This window comes from Theropithecus gelada, chromosome 5, assembly GCF_003255815.1.
Source record: "Theropithecus gelada isolate Dixy chromosome 5, Tgel_1.0, whole genome shotgun sequence".
NCBI lineage: Eukaryota > Metazoa > Chordata > Mammalia > Primates > Cercopithecidae > Theropithecus > Theropithecus gelada.
Window position 1 is genome coordinate 180,639,125 of NC_037672.1, and position 16,172 is coordinate 180,655,296.

A 16,172-nucleotide genomic window follows, 5' to 3' on the forward strand; every position below is an offset into this window, starting at 1 on the left:
TATGTCTCCCTTACTAGACTGCGTGTTCCCTTAGAACCTGAGCTGTGTCTTATTCATCTTCATATTGCCAGCATCATAATACTTAGCTAATAAGTGTTTACTAAATCTCTGGCTTGAACTTCCAGTATATTAGTTTCTTACTGCTGCTCTAACAAATGACCACAAAGTTAGTGGCTTAAAATGACACAGATTCAACTATATTAAAGTTCTACAGGTTAGAAGTCCAAAAAACAAGGTGTCAGCCTGGTTGCATTCCTTCTGGAGGCTCTCAGGGAAAATCTGTTTCTTTGCCTTCTCCAGCTTCTAGAGGCCATCTGCACTCCTCGGCGTGTGGCTCCTTCCCCTGTCTTCAAAAGTAGCAGTGTAGCACTTCTTTCTCACAAATTGACCCTAATGTTAATTGTTCATAAACATTGTGATCATTTTGTTTAACTTCTTAGAATTCAGGAGAACTTTGGTAGAGTTTAATATGAATGGCCCAGGTTTTTTAAAAGGCCATCTCTAGAGGCTCAAATTGATGTGTATTTTATTTCCTGGGCTACAATACCATTTCCAAGTCTTTAACATTATTTTAAAATAATTAAAGCAAAGGTTGATCCAGCTTTTTTCCCTTTCACTGCTGTTATCTGTCCACAGTCAGAACTGCATTCATCTGTCACAACCTTCTTCATTAGAAAACCATAAAAATAACCTAATGTTTAGAAACTTTGTTGTTGTTATTACTTCAGAGTTTCACTCACGGATTGCTAAAATTGCCGTTAAATGAGTACTATTGCCTGCTTGCGTTTAAAGGTGAGACATTGCAGGCTCTGAAGAGCTGAAAGGTGGAGAAGACTTGGTTTGAATGTGTGCTTATCTTGTCATCAGGGAATTTACTATAAAATTGGCAGGAGGAAAGCATTCTTGCACAGAGGTGAATAGCCATGTGAGGCAATATTGAGGTGGTATGAGTGCTATTAGTAATACAGGCTGAGCATCTCTTACCCGAAATTCTTGGTAGCAAAAGTGTTTCAGATTTTGGATTTTTCAGATTTTGGAATATTTACATTATACTTAGTGGGTGAGCATCCCTAATCTAAAAATCTGAAATCTGAAATGCTTTAAAGAACATTTCCTCTTTTTAAAAAAAATTTATTTTCATTTTGGAGCCAGGGTCTCACTCTGTCACCTGGGCTGGAGTGCAGTGGCAGGATCATGGCTCATTGTAGCCTTGGACTCCTGGGCTCAAGCTATTCTCCCACCTCAGCCTCCCAAGTAGCTGGGACCACAGGTGCACACCACCACACCTGGCTACTTTTAAAATTATTTACAGGGATGAGGGCTCCCTGTGTTGCCCAGGCTGGTCTCAAACTCCCGGAGCTCAAGCAGTCCTCCCGCCTTGGCCCCAGGTGAGATTACAGGAGTGAGTCACCACACCTGGATGCATTGCCTTTTGGAATAACCTTTGCGTGTCATGTTGGCACTCAAAACATTTCAGATTTTGAAGCATTTTGGTTTCAGATTTTTAGATTAGGGATGGTCAACCTGTATGTGTTTACTCAGAGAAAGCCACAATTTTCTGGAATGATATTTTGAGTACTTTAAGAGTAACTGAAGTTTTCTATTTTCTTTTTCTCTACCCCAAAGTGTTGACTTTGGAGGCATGAAATAATCTGGAAAAAGAAAAACAATCACCATAAAATATTGATTCTGTCTCAAAGCTTTTCGCATTTATTAGTATCCTTAGGACTTTCTCGCAGATACACAGCTGCCTAATTGGATTTTATTGTGATGGAATATTGATACATTAGCAAAAACAGTGGACTTTGTGACCTTGAAAAAGTCATTTAACATCTCTGAGCCCTACTTTCTAAGTCTCTACAAATAACATATAGTGGGTGAGATGTTCTTTCTTTGTTCTGTTACTTGGATGTGAAACTCTCCTTTCGTAGATGAAACCATTGCATAAAGAGTGAAAAGACTCTTCCCTGTAGTTGTCTTACAGACTGGAGAGAGCGCCAGTGAATGCTTTTGTCTTCGATGCCCATCTCTTGGAAATGTTGAAGGTGGAGTAGCAACCGGGCATTATATTATCTCTTGGAAAAGGTAAAAATTATGTCAATCCTGTCTTTTCTTCAATGTCTTTGTTATTCTGATACCTTTCTTTTTCATCTTTGTCACTTAATATTTGAGAGTTTCTGTCATTCTGAAGAGCAGAAGTCACGTGGATATGAACACAAAGCTGAAAAAGATAATTAAACCTGAATTTGTGCTTGTCACAATTTGTGACTTCTATGCTATTGAAATTTTAGCCAAACTAAATCTGTACACAAAGAGTGTATGTATAAGAATGTGCATGGGCTGGGCACAGTGGCTCACACCTGTAATCCCAGCACTTTTGTAGACCTAGGTGGGAGGATCGCTGGAGCTCAGGAGTTCGAGACCAGCCTGGGCAACATGGCGAAACCCTGTCTCTACAAAAAATACAAAAATTAGCCGGGCTTGTTGATGCACACCTGTAGTCCCAGCTTCTCAGGAGGCTGAGGTTGGGACAATGACTTGAGCCCAAAAAGTGGAGGTTTCAGTGAGCTGAGATTGTGCCACTGCACTCTAGCCTGGGCAACAGAGTGAGACCCTGTTTTAAAAAAAAAGTTCATAGCAGCATTGATTGTAATAGGAAAAAAATGGGGGGAAAAAACAAAAACAAAACAAAAATGCCCATCAATAGAAAAGAGAATAAATTGTGGCACATTCGTACAGTAGAATACTATATATCAATGACATGAATGAACCAGAGCTACACCATCACCATCTTAAGGTAAAGTGAACCATGCAAGCTACTGAAGAAAATATGAATAAATTGCATTTATGTGACATTGAAAAACATGCTATATATTTCTTAGGACTACATACATAATTTGGAAAAGAATAAAATACATAGGAATGATAAATACCCAATTCAGGATAGTGGTTACCTTTGGGGTAGGGGGATACAAGCAGCTCTGCAGGAAGATTCAATTGTATCATTGTAAGTTCTTTCTTAGACTGGGAAGTAGATACATGATATTCATGTGTATCCTCTTGGTGTGGCTTAGTTATTTTCAGAAATTTTAAAACAGAATAAAATGAGAAAAATGAGAAAGGAGTCAGAAGATACTAGTTTTTTGTTTCTTTTTTTTTTTTTGAGACAGAGTCTCGCTCTGTCGCCCAGGCTGGAGTGCAGTGGCGCCATCTGGGCTCACTGCAAGCTCCGCCTCCTGGGTTCACACCATTCTCCTGCCTCAGCCTCCTGCGTAGCTGGGACTATAGGCGCCGCCACCACGCCTGGCTAATTTTTTGTATTTTTAGTAGAGACGGGGTTTCACTGTGTTAGCCAGGATGGTCTCAATCTCCTGACCTTTTGATCCACCCGCCTCGTCCTCCCAAAGTGCTGGGATTACAGGCATGACCCACCGCGCCCGGCCAGTAGTTTTTGTTTTTGTTTTTGTTTTTGTTTTTTTTGTGAGACGGAGTGTCACTCTGTCATCCAGGCTGGAGTGCAGTGGGTGCAATCTCTGCTTACTGGAAGCTCCGCCTCCCGGGTTCATGCCATTCTCCTGCATCAGCCTCCCTAGTAGCTGGGACTACAAGCGCCCACTACCACACCTAGCTAATTTTTTGTATTTTTAGTGGAGATGGGGTTTCACCGTGTTAGCCAGGATGGTCTCGATCTCCTGACCTTGTGATCCACCTGCCTCAGCCTCCCAAAGTGTTGAGATTATAGATGTGAGCCACCGCACCTGGCAGATACTAGTTTTAAGGGAATGTTTATACAACTCAGAATAATGAGTGGAAGATCTGAATGTTATGGCTGTCACAGAAAAGTTATAAATTATCAAAATTGACTAAGGGAAAATTTTTTAACCTAAAAACCCAGTAACTGGAGGAAATTCATGAAATTACCTTCAAAGAGTATATGTTTAGTATATGTAATTACATGGTATGATTTATTGTTTTCATGTTATACATTATATGCAAAGCATAGAACAAGAAGGAAAATTCCCTGGGTTTGTTCGTGAAGAGCACCCATACCTAAACCTGACAAAGGCAGAAAATAAAAAGACAACTGTAGGGCAGCAGTTCTCAAACTTTTTGGTCTCAAGACACCTTTACACTTTGAAAAATCATTGAGAACCCTAAACAGCTTATTTATGTGAGTTATATGCATAAATATTTACCATGTTAGAAACCAAAGCAGAAACTTTTTAAGAATGGAGAAATAGGTAATTTTATTGAGAAGTAAATAAACTTGTCTTTTCCCCATTCCTGAATTTACCATATTGATGTTTAGTTTTATTTATTTGTTTGTAGGTGTCAAAACAGCATTTTAAAGGCACTGCTGAATTATTCCATCATAGTACAGTATTACCACAGAGATATATTCATTTATTATTGATGAAGGCTTACATGCTTTGCCTGTTGCTTTTGCTCTGTGATAGTTTGCACGTCATGTCAGCTGCTCCACCCTTAGACTCACAAGGGATTTCCCTGGCACCACCCCTGTAGTTCCCACTTTAACTGTTCCACAGGGAAAATATTTAACAGTTTCGTGATATTACTTCAGCTCCATAAATATTGGAGCACCACTATGTTTGTTGATAGTAAAATACTTTTAGTTCTTCAGTTTCTACCATATACTTGTAGTGAGTTACAACAGTGCTCTTCAGAGTGGTCTGGGGCCCGCCTGTAAACCTTCCTCAGTGAGTTAAGGAATTTATGTCATAATGTAAATCACTGAATTGTTCCTGAATTGAGAAAGCCTTGCTACCAAAACACTGTATTAAATCGTGTGCATCATGATTGACAGTCTCACACACCTCCTGACTTACCCCCGCTGGTAACACACAGCAGCCCTGGGTTATAACAGTTTGTTAATTGGAAATATTCAGAAGTGTGATTTTAAAAGTTCTTAACTTCACAAAACTGTTTCCATTAATAATGTTTTGGGAGGCCAGGTGCAGTGGCTCACGCCTATAATCCCAGCACTTTGGGAGGCTGAGGCTTGTGGATCACCTGAGGTCAGGAGTTTGAGACCAGCCTGGCCAACATGGCAAAACCTCATCTCTGCTAAAAATACACGAATTAGCTGGGCGTGGTGGCATGCTCCTACATGTAATCCCAGTTACTCAGGAGGCTGAGGCAGGAGAATCACTTGAGCCCAGGAGGCAGAGGTTGCAGTGAGCCAAGATTGAACCATTGCACTCCAGCCTGGGTGAGAGAGCGAGACTGTCTCAAAAAAAAAAAAAAAAAAAAGGCCAGGAGCGGTGGTTCATGCCTGTAATCCCAGCACTTTGGGAGGCCGAGGTGGGCAGATCACGAGGTCAGGAGATCGAGACCATCCTGGCTAACACGGTGAAACACCGTCTCTACTATAAACACAAAAGAAAAAAGAAAATTAGCCGGGTGTGGTGGCGGCTTCTGTAGTCCCAGCTACTCGGGAGGCTGAGACAGGAGAATGGCGGGAACGTGGGAGGTGGAGCTTGCAGTGAGCCAAGATCGCGCCACTGCACTCCAGCCTGGGCGACAGAGTGAGACTCCCATCTCAAAATAATAATAGTAATAATGATAATAATAATGTTTTGGGAAATGGATAAGTAACATAGTTCCTTTGAAACTAGTTGTTGAATACACGTTTCCTGTTTTTGATGAGCTTCTTTCATAAAATGTGAGTTTAAAAAGATGACCTCTTCTGCCACAGGACCTCAGCAATGGAGAACATCCCTGTCATCAGAACTGTCATCACTCTGCCACATGTGATTGTGGAAAATATCCCTCTCCATGTAAATGCAGGTAGCGGAATTCAAATTTTACTTGATAAGAAGGACCCAGTAACAATAGTTATTTTAACTTCTAAGAGTTTAGTTATTTTAACATTCTATTATGAAAGTTTTTCAACATTTGTAAAAGTAGGTTATGGCCAGTCTTGTTTCATCTCTACTTCTACACACTCCTCCTACCCCTGTTATTTTGAAACAAATCCCAGATAGCATTTCAAGCCATAAATACTTTCATATGCCTGACTTAAAAATAATAGCTATTTTAAAATATATAATGACAGTACCATTATCACAACTTTAAAAATTAGCAGTAGTGTCTTAATGTCATCAAATTCCAATGTTGAAATTTTCCTAGTTAACTCTGGATGGTTTTTCAGTTTATTTTGAGGTCTATACACTGTAATTGATGGATAAGTCTTATACTATACAGCTATAACCTATATATAGGCTGGTAAGCTATCTCTCCCTCCCCCATGCCCTTTCTCCTCTCCCCCTTGACCATTAACCCCTCCATCACCTCTTCCAGTACCACTTTCTCTACCACTCTGTCCTTCTCCCTCCCCCTATGTCTTCCTTGCTGAAGAAATTAAGTTATTTGTCCTATAGAGTTTCCCACGGCCTGGATTTTGCAGATTACATGGTGTTATTTTTCGATGTTTCTCTGTCCCTATGAATTGGCAGCCTGTCTGTAGGCTTGATCAGCTGCAGGGTCAAGTTTTTGGCAAGAATGCTTCATAGTTAATGGTATGTGCTCCCACTAGGAGGCGGGTAGTATCTGTCCATCATTCTTTCTTTACTGGAATACTTTATCAAGAGAAACTTCCCTTTATCAACTGTTTGGTTATCCTGATGTCTCTAATTTGCAAAACCTGGGTGTAGTGCTCACCAGTAGCATATATGTTAGAATGGGAATGGTGCAGAGATTAGCATGGCCCCGTGCAAGGATGACACTCAGATTCAGGAAGCATTCCATACTTTTGTATCCTAGGAAAAATGAAACGGCAGAACTGCCAGAACACACACACACACACACACACACACACACACCCCAAACAACAGTGTATCCACAAACGAATGAATGAAGTTTTACTTACAACTTCACTAAAACACAGCTTTTGCTTATTCTAGTTTAGGAACCATGATTAGTATTTTGGGAAATCTTCTATGGATTTAAAAAATGATCCCTAAAATATAATTCAGTTCCTGATAGCCAGGACCCTGTCTGGGCCAGTCATTTTTTGAAGGACACTTATTTCCTTAGCCTGTTTTATCATAGTCCTATTGCTGTTGTCCGATCAAAGAATTGTCTTATCTGGCGAGAGTACAGTAACACCATTAATTTAAATGATACTATGTCCATAGAATGAGATTCATTTACAAAACGAAGCCATAAGTGGTGAGCTATTTTTGAAACCAAGAGAAATGTGTCATCTTTCTCTGTAGATCTGCCGTCATTTGGGCGTGTCAGAGAGTCCTTACCTGTCAAGTATCACCTACAGAATAAGACCGACTTCGTTCAAGATGTGGAAATTTCTGTGGAGCCCAGTGATGCCTTCATGTTCTCAGGTCTCAAACAGGTACAGGTCATATCCTGTGGTGTTTATGTTGACACAAAACTGCGGCGAGGAGACGGAGAGCTGTACCTTTAGTTTTTATGAATGAACTGAGTAAAGCTGACTATGGCCCCCGTTGTTTTGGTAATAGTGAATTTTTAAGCACCTTAAGTACAGCTACCTATAAAGGTGGGTTACCCTTGTGACATCATTGAGATCAGACATGTGGGTTCTTATAAAACAAAAGTCCACAAATCCTTGGACTGTATTATAATATGTTATAATTTCTGAAAAACTTAAAGATGTCCCCTTATTACTGATGAGTGTGTGTGTGTGTGTCAGTGTGAGGCCTGGAGACTTCACTGTACTAATACCCTTTATTACTGATGAGTGTGTGTGTGTGTGTGTCAGTGTGAGGCCTGGAGACTTCACTGTACTAATACCCTTTATTACTGATAAGTGTGTGTGTGTGTGTGTGTCAGTGTGAGGCCTAGAGACTTCACTGTACTAATACCCTTTATTACTGATGAGTGAGTGTGTGTGTGTGTGTGTCAGTGTGAGGCCTAGAGACTTCACTGTACTAATACTAACAGTCCATTTTTCTGTCAGTGAAGTTTTATAGAAATTTTGATTTTGCATAGACTATACTTAACCTTTGGTGTGTTTAGATACAATTTTGTTTCTATACTTTAAATTACCTAGACTTTTTTATTCATTCAGTCAAATCAGAGTTGGAAAAGTTCATCGGGTTTTTAAATGAGCGAACAAAACACCCAGGCAAAACTATGCTTCAGTGGGAGTCCAGTCCTCCACTGTCAGAGGGATGCAGAGACGCCCCTCCAAAGTCAGGACATACTTTGTAACGAACAAGGGCATAATTAGAGAACAGATGTGTCTTAAGGCCTGGAAGTGTCCACCCTGACTAATGAGCTGCTCTGCGCATTCTGAGTGCTGTGCTTGTTGTTAAACGCAAAATAGAAGTTTATATGAAATATGCAAATATGCTGTATGTTCAGGTACTGTTTTATATTTATAATATACAGTATTAAATATACCAGCTATCATATTTACAAATGAGTAAGCTTTTTTCTTGAGTGTCTTGATTTTTTCCAGGTGTTCACTTTTATAAATAGTAGGAAATATAAAGATGCTAAAATCTTACCAGTTTGTGTACTTCCTTAAAGTATTGTCAAAGATTTTCAAAATGTCTTTTTTTTCCTCCTGCAGTTACTTAACACAAAGGTGAAATCCTTAAAAGAAAACAGAAACAACTAAATAGATTAGAAAGAACTAATTTGTCTTATATTGGCATAATGTCTACAAGTAGACACTTCTACAAATTATCCCTTAATATATTGTGAACATAAAATCTACCTGGGCTAAGACAAAGAAAATATTCACGTGCCTAGTGTTCTCATTCTTTAGGAGGTACAAGTTACTGTTGCAGGTCTTGGTAGAAACAGAAATCATGCATGTGTTTTTTACACATTTCCTGTCTGCCATGTCCTCAACTCATACTAATTCAGCCCTACACTTTGGAATCTGTTTGGAAGGTGGACTAGGAGAGAGTGAATATTTCACTAGAAGGATTAGGTTATCCAATCTTTTATAAATAATTGAGGATAACAACATATAGATATTGCACATATGTGTATTTGATTATCTTTCTCTGTGACTTTTTATGATGCAGATTCGATTACGTATCCTCCCCGGCACGGAGCAGGAAATGCTATATAATTTCTATCCTCTGATGGCTGGATACCAGCAGCTGCCGTCTCTCAACATCAACTTGCTTAGATTTCCTAACTTCACAAATCAGCTGCTCAGGCGTTTTATTCCTACCAGTATTTTTGTCAAGGTAAAGCTTAAAATTTTTCTGCTTTTTAAATTCAAAATCTTAAAAACAAACCGACTTCTTTTTCATGTACACTTCACTGAACAGTATTTTGAGACCAACAGTGATAGTTTTGCCTTCTATTCTATGTATTTGCCAGTATTGCTATTCATTTCTATAAAGTTGCTTTTTATAGAATCTAATTTCAAAGATTTGTATTTCCTTAGGTAAATAATGATATATCTTTATAATATCCTTAAGCATATTTTCTCTTTGGCTTAGTAAAGTAAGCTTTAAAATTGTAATTTGTTTGTAACTAGTCTTTCATCAAAATGAATTGACTTTAAATATTCTTAAACTTTCCTGATTCCCTGTAACTGTGTAATACTGGATTTAGCTCTCTTCTGAAAATGACCATCTCTCAGAAAGTATACACTGATTTAATGTTGTTGTTGTTTTTTTAAATTACACAATTTCCAGGTTCCTACAATAAAAGCATACGTAGGATGGGCAGTGTGTAAGAGAGTGGATTGGAGGGATGAGTGGTTCATTTAGTTCAGCAGTCCACCTCTGATTGTCCCTCCCTGATACCTAAATAAGAGCCATCCCTTCACATGCTTCTGGTGTCCCTCTAACATACATATACATGAATATACATATACATGAATATACATATACATGAATATACATATACATGAATATATGTCAATGCTCTGTGCCCTCTTTTAAGTTTCTACCCTCATTTGAAATGACCGTTTATATTGCTCACTACTTCCTTTTTTGTGTCTGTCTTATGCAAGTTCAGGGGAACCATTCCTTGTTTATATAATCCAGGATTTGGTAAATTATCTGTTAATATATTCTCCGTACTCTGCCAGCTTTTATATTTCCAGAGTTTTATACAGAGTTTTTTCTATCTGTATAAAAACAACCCTCCCAAGCTCCTATTCCACACCATACTTTTAAATTGTAAAAGAGGCTGGGCGCGGTGGCTCATACCTGTAATCCCAGCACTTTGGGAGGTGGGAGGATCACGAGGTCAGGAGATCGAGGCCATCCTGGCGAACACTGTGAAACCCCGTCTCTACTAAAAATACAGAAAATCAGCCAGACGTGGTGGCACATGCCTGTAGTCCCAGCTACTCGGGAGGCTGAGGCAGGAGAATTGCTTGAACCCAGGAGGTGGAGCTTGCAGTGAGTGGAGATTGCGCCACTGCACTCCAGCCTGGGCGACAGAGCAAGACTCTGTCTCAAAATAAATAAATTGTAAAAGAAAAATCTCATAATTTTGGATCTCCTTGTGTTTAAACAGTGACTTTTTGAACATTTTCACCGGATCCCTTCAGTCTGATGCTTCCATTGCCTGCACACTCCCATGGTGAAGTCACTCTGCAGGGCAGGGGAGGAGTCTCATGACTGGGTGGGGGAACAGGGGGGAACAGGTGGCCTCTGTCATGTCCCTTTAGCTGTTTGACTTTTTGAAGTTTGCTATTTTTAAAGTTAGAAGTACTTTGAATCATTTAGACGTAGACTTGATCATATTCTAGCTGCACAGAAATAGCTTGTTTGAAATACTAGAGTAACGAATATTGAAACGGAGAGAATTTTTTTTCTTTTTATAATCTTTTTACTCATTTACACCAAGGGAATATAGCAACTTTCATCCAAAGAACTGAAGGTGCTTTACAAACACGAGCATTTAAAAAAATGATGATATTTTTAAAACCTGGAGTCTTGCTGTTAAATCTCTTTGATTCCAGATACACAATGATCTGGAAGTGATTCTGTTAGGGACAATGAAAGAGGCTCAGAAAGAATTCTGATTTGAAAAGAAGAGATTTTTGATTCCATCAATTAATCGCTTTCATTCCTTTCTCTGTTGATCAGGAGACCCAAACCTAATCCCAACTAATGCTAGTTCAGTCTTTTGATTTTCTCTCAAGGTAAACCTCTTCTGGGTAGTGTTTAAATTCACAAGGAAAGGTTCTAGAAAATAAACATTTTTAAGTTTTAACATAACTAGCATGCCCTTTTTAACTGCAGGGATCCCTTTTCTCAGTACAAGTACCACCTTTTAGCGACTTGACTGCTGCCAAAAATGTTGACTGGACTCCGCAGAGCCAGCTCTTTTATCAGTTAGGAAAACTTATAATTAAAAAATTTTGGCCGGACGTGGTGGCTCATGCCTGTAATCCCAGCACTTTGGGAGGCGAAGGCGGGCGGATCACCTGAGGTCAGGAGTTCGAGATCAGCCTAGTTAACATGGTGAAACCCTGTCTCTACTAAAAATACAAAAATTAGCTGGGTGTGGCGGCGGGCCCCTGCAATCCCAGCTACTTGGGAGGCCAAGGCAGGAGAATTGCTTGAACCTGGAAGGCAGAGGTTGCAGTGAGCCGAGACCGTGCCATTGCATTCCAGCCTGGGCAACAGAGTGAGACTCTGTCTCAAAAAAAAAAAAAATTGCCATTCCACAGTGTATATATAGTGTACATATTTCAAAACATCATGTTGTATGCCATAAATGTCTACAATTTTGTTTTACTTGTCACACTAAGGACAGTGGCTGAGGATTACCCTTTCCCACTTATTGGACAATCACTGACTAAAACCTTAGGTCCCAGTGCACCTGTATTAAACTTCAGAGCTGTGCTGTCCAGTATAGCTGCTAGCCACATGTGGCTATTGAGATCAGTTTAAATTAAATGTACTTGGTTACACTGCTGCTCTTCAAGTGCTCAATAGCTAAATGTGTCTAGTGGCTGCCATAGCGGACAGTGACATCCTAGGCAAGGTTGAATCCATACTCTTCTTCCTTTGAATAAAAGACTTTGGTTTTCTAATGTATGATGCACTCATGTTTTGCTCCTGCTTGTAAAAGCTACATTTGGCAGGGATTTCACTAGCTTGAGCCATGATTTTGTTTCTAAAATTGAGCAGCTTCCATCCGTACTAAAAAAATAGTCAAGAATCAAGGATTGGGAACCTATTTCACTCACTCCGTTCCTGCCGTGAATGTCTGGAAGCTATACTTAACTGTGTTTATGTATGTATGTACACACACACACACACACACACACACACCCCTATATACATCTGAAGAACCACAGCAGCAACACACTGAAAGAGGAGTGCTGTCTTCACTGCCTCCGGAATTCCTCAGAGTCTTTCTGCTGAAAGCATAGCAAATCACTTCTGATTGTGAACACTCTTCTGTTTCATTTCCTGATCATCTTTCTCCTGCTTTCCCCACAAAGGTCTGCTATTGTATATCTGTAAAATAAAATAAAATTATTTGTAAGAATTTTATTCTTTCAGCTGCTAGATATCCCTCTGGGATGTTGTTAACCTGCCAGAAATTTTACAGCTAAAAACAGTTATGATACCTTTTATTCATTCTTAGTCTTGACTTTTCTGATGTGATGTTTTACATTCTTTCAATCAGTGATCTTAGAGATAGGGCAGTTTTTGTTTTTATCTGCCGCTTTTATCCTCACAGCATGCGTTGGAGTTCACTGCAGAAACTTTTTCTCAAACAGGATATTAGGCAACCTTGAGTCCCCAAAAGGAACTTACCTGTCAGCTCAGGCTCTGGGCCTGCTTAAACCTTGAGACATAGGAGGGCCCTGAGCAAGAGGGAGAAAATAAAACTATCAGTTAAGCAGGAATGATAAACAAGGTTCCATTCCACATGCCATCAGTGGGAGATGGCTTGGCAGTAGCTGCTGGAACGCAGGGTTGAAAGAGAAGTACTGACCGAAGAGGATTGGGCGGGTGGAAGTGCAGAGTCAGCTGGTGATGGCTGCGGGAGAGGGCAGCTCCCAGCCTGTGCCGTGGCCATCCCCAGGTGCAAGTGAAGAAAGAAAGAGTTGGGGTGAGAGGAGGAGAATCACCACATAACCATTTTTATTTTGATGCTTACACTCGCTTATTCTGTTTCTGTAAAACAGTTTTAAGAATTTCAAAATCCTTCCAGTTAATAGAGCTTTTGTTATATTGTAACTTTGTAAACCCACTTTGTTTTCCCACTTTAAAGCCACAGGGTCGACTCATGGATGATACCTCTATTGCTGCTGCATGATGTTCAAGACGGGCCCTTGGCTGTTGTTACAGAGACGTGGGGCAGAGCTATACAGGTGTTCCACTGTGAACTCTAGCTTTGATCATGGTAAAAAGTTAATCTTTTCTATTTTTTAATGGATGTTATACCAACTATTCAGAGGAACCATACTTTGAAAATATTAGGAAAATCTGTCTTACAGTTTCTCTAATAAATATTTGAAATCTCAATATGACATGAAAGGATGTCAGACCATTGTTATTGTTGAAAGTCATTTGATGAATGGTAAATTCTATCAAAAGTAAGTGATTTGCATGTATAATATCAGGAAAATTCAGCATCCCAAGTATGACTGGACAAAGAGAGTAGATGCACCAATGCCTGTGCCATAAATTTCCGAATCCCCTATGTGTCTCTTTCAGAACTGGCCAGACCGGAAATAATCTATTCTCATAAATTCAGTGTGTATGCAGAATACATACACAACAATATAGGGAGTTGTATGACTGATAGGGAAAACTTCCAGAAAGTTTTAATCAAAGCAGTTTAATTAAGGTATCAAAAATATCTTTGCTTAGTATCAAAAAATGTCAAATAGGTTCAGCTTGCAGCCAAAATATGGATCATTTATGAAGCAGGTTCATATTTTAGAGGTGTTAATAAAATCCTTATCTGAAAAGATCCAAACTGCAAGGATTTTATTATAAACATAATTTCATAGACTAAAAGTTTTTGGAAAAGATGCAGGGTCTGAGTCAGACCTTTTGGTTATATTGTGCAGTTTCAAAAGAACTATTTAAAACTCTCGCAAACTCATGTAAATAAAAATCATAGGGTGAAAATTGTATTCGTTAAAATAGCTTAGTAATTTAAAACTACCTGATTTCCTGGAAAATTTTATTATTTGAAAGGTGGAGGAATTGTAAAAAGGAAATAGTGATGTAAATAAACATGTTCTCTTTCAGATCTGCTTGTCTGTCTGTATCTTTTATTTTGAGCTTGTTTAATGAATGAAGAGGTTTTACAGAGCATGGCTCTTCACGTTTTTCAGAATGTCTTCACATTACTTGGAGATTCATTATTTTTGTTCAAATTCAGTCATTTCTTTCATGGCCCATGTTACATTTCCGCCCAGAATATAAAAAGGCCCCCAGTTGATACTCTGAAATAATAACTGTGAAGAATTCCAAGCTGTGATTTCCATGTTGGTGTTGTAATGAGAGAGGGAGTGCTTTTAAGGAAAGGACAGCAAGTAGACAAGTGAAGCTCACCTTTTAATGGGGAGGGTCCATGCAGTCCCAGCAAATACCCGTCTGAAGCCTCCTCACTTGGCCTTAAAATTCAGAAAAAGCACCCAAAGTGTCCCAACTCAGTTTAAAAGTTAGACGTGGGTTGCATTATTTAATGGTAGAGCGGATAAATAGCAGTGATGGTTTTTCTCAGGGCGGTTGTGTACATGCAGCATTAGTGATTAGAGATTGTCGAACAAATATGTGATAACCAAATAGAAATCTCGTCTCCTCATTTTTTCATGCCATGTGGATTCACCCCACAGGACTGAATCTTCTCTAGCTAAAGCATTATGAATGAATGCTAAGTAAAAGCATTCAGTTATATAAGGAAACAAATTCTTATATTATTTTATTGTCCCAGTATTCTTACATACACTTTTTTACACTTACAGATTTGTTCTGAAACGTTTCTAATGAGTGACACTCCTGCCATTCTTTTTTTTTTTTTTTGAGACAGAGTCTCACTGTGCTCATTCTGTTGCCCAGGCTGGAGTGCAGTGGTTCAATATCAGCTTACTGCAACATCCGCCTCCCAGTTTCAAGCAATTCTCCTGCCTCGGCCTCCCTAGTAGCTGGGATTATAGGTGTGCACCACCACGCCTAGCTAATTTTTGTATTTTTAGTAGAGACGGGATTTTGCCATGTTGGCCAGGCTGGTCTCAAACTCCTCACCTCAGGTGATCCAGCCACCTCAGCCTCCCAAAGTGCTAGGATTATAGGCGTGAGCCACCGTGCCTGGCTATACTCATGCCATTCTTTGGTGACCATAAGCATACCCTTTATTTTAGCAAACGATGTTATTCTCAGACACACCTACTGAAGAGCTCCATAAAATTCACTAAATGAGTATAAAATTCCATGTTTTTCATGAAAAAGAAAAATGCATAGTTCAGTTATATTCAGGTTTTGCTTAAAGATCAAATTGGTGAAATAACATTCCCTTCCACTCAATTTACTTATGCCTGCAAACAAAAGAGAACGTGATCACAAGGCCTTATTGTTTCTGCTTTCTGAAGCATGTTTTACTGAGGGGGAAGTAGAACCAAGGTCAGAACTGCCATGCATGTCCACTCAGGGTGCGCGGCCTGAGTGAGCCCTGCTCTGCAAGGAGCTGTATTAAAAAGGAAAAACCTCAAACTGCCAAGTACCCCTGCATGTCAGGGCCTCTGGATCATCCAAGTTACACTCCAAGCAACTTTTTTTTCTTTTTTTACTATGCTCACTCCAAACAGTTTTTTTTTTTTAACTTCTATTTTCTCTCCATTGAAAGAACATAAAATTCATAGTAACCTTGAAGTTGGGTTTTTTATTTACAGAATACACCCCTCCAAAATGTATCAACATGAGGCAGAGTGCGGTGGCTCACACCTGCAATCCAAGTACTTGGGGAGGCCGAGGCAGGCGGGTCATTTGAGCCTGAGAGTTCAAGACCAGCCTGGGCAACATGGCAAAACCCCGTCTCTACTAAAAATACAAAAAAATTAGCTGGACGTAGTGGCTCGTGCCTGTAGTCCTGTAGTCTCAGCTACTCAGGGGGCTGAGGTGGGAGGATCGCTTGAGCCTGGGAAGTCAAGGCTGTAGTGACCCATGATCACATCACCACACTCCAGCCTGGGTGACAGAGCGAGATCCTGTCTCAGT

At 39.7% G+C, this 16,172-nt stretch overlaps 1 protein-coding gene and 1 pseudogene across 2 annotated transcripts in view; both read left to right on the forward strand.

The window, feature by feature from the left end:
* The window catches only part of TRAPPC11 (trafficking protein particle complex 11), a 54,224-nt gene extending 40,021 nt beyond the window's left edge, over positions 1 to 14,203 (forward strand). Inside the window, exons 26-31 of one of the 2 annotated variants that reach the window (XM_025385900.1) lie at positions 1,974 to 2,085; positions 5,717 to 5,808; positions 7,239 to 7,372; positions 9,039 to 9,048; positions 9,168 to 9,206; positions 13,216 to 14,203. In XM_025385900.1, the coding sequence (XP_025241685.1) occupies positions 1,974 to 2,085; positions 5,717 to 5,808; positions 7,239 to 7,372; positions 9,039 to 9,048; positions 9,168 to 9,206; positions 13,216 to 13,238 (410 nt within the window). In that variant the 3' untranslated portion in view covers positions 13,239 to 14,203. Of the gene's footprint in view, positions 1 to 1,973; positions 2,086 to 5,716; positions 5,809 to 7,238; positions 7,373 to 9,038; positions 9,207 to 13,215 lie in introns of both variants that reach the window. The other variant, XM_025385899.1, reaches the window with a different exon arrangement.
* LOC112625566 lies at positions 6,674 to 6,774 on the forward strand (annotated as a pseudogene).
* Positions 14,204 to 16,172: the final 1,969 nt, after the last annotated feature.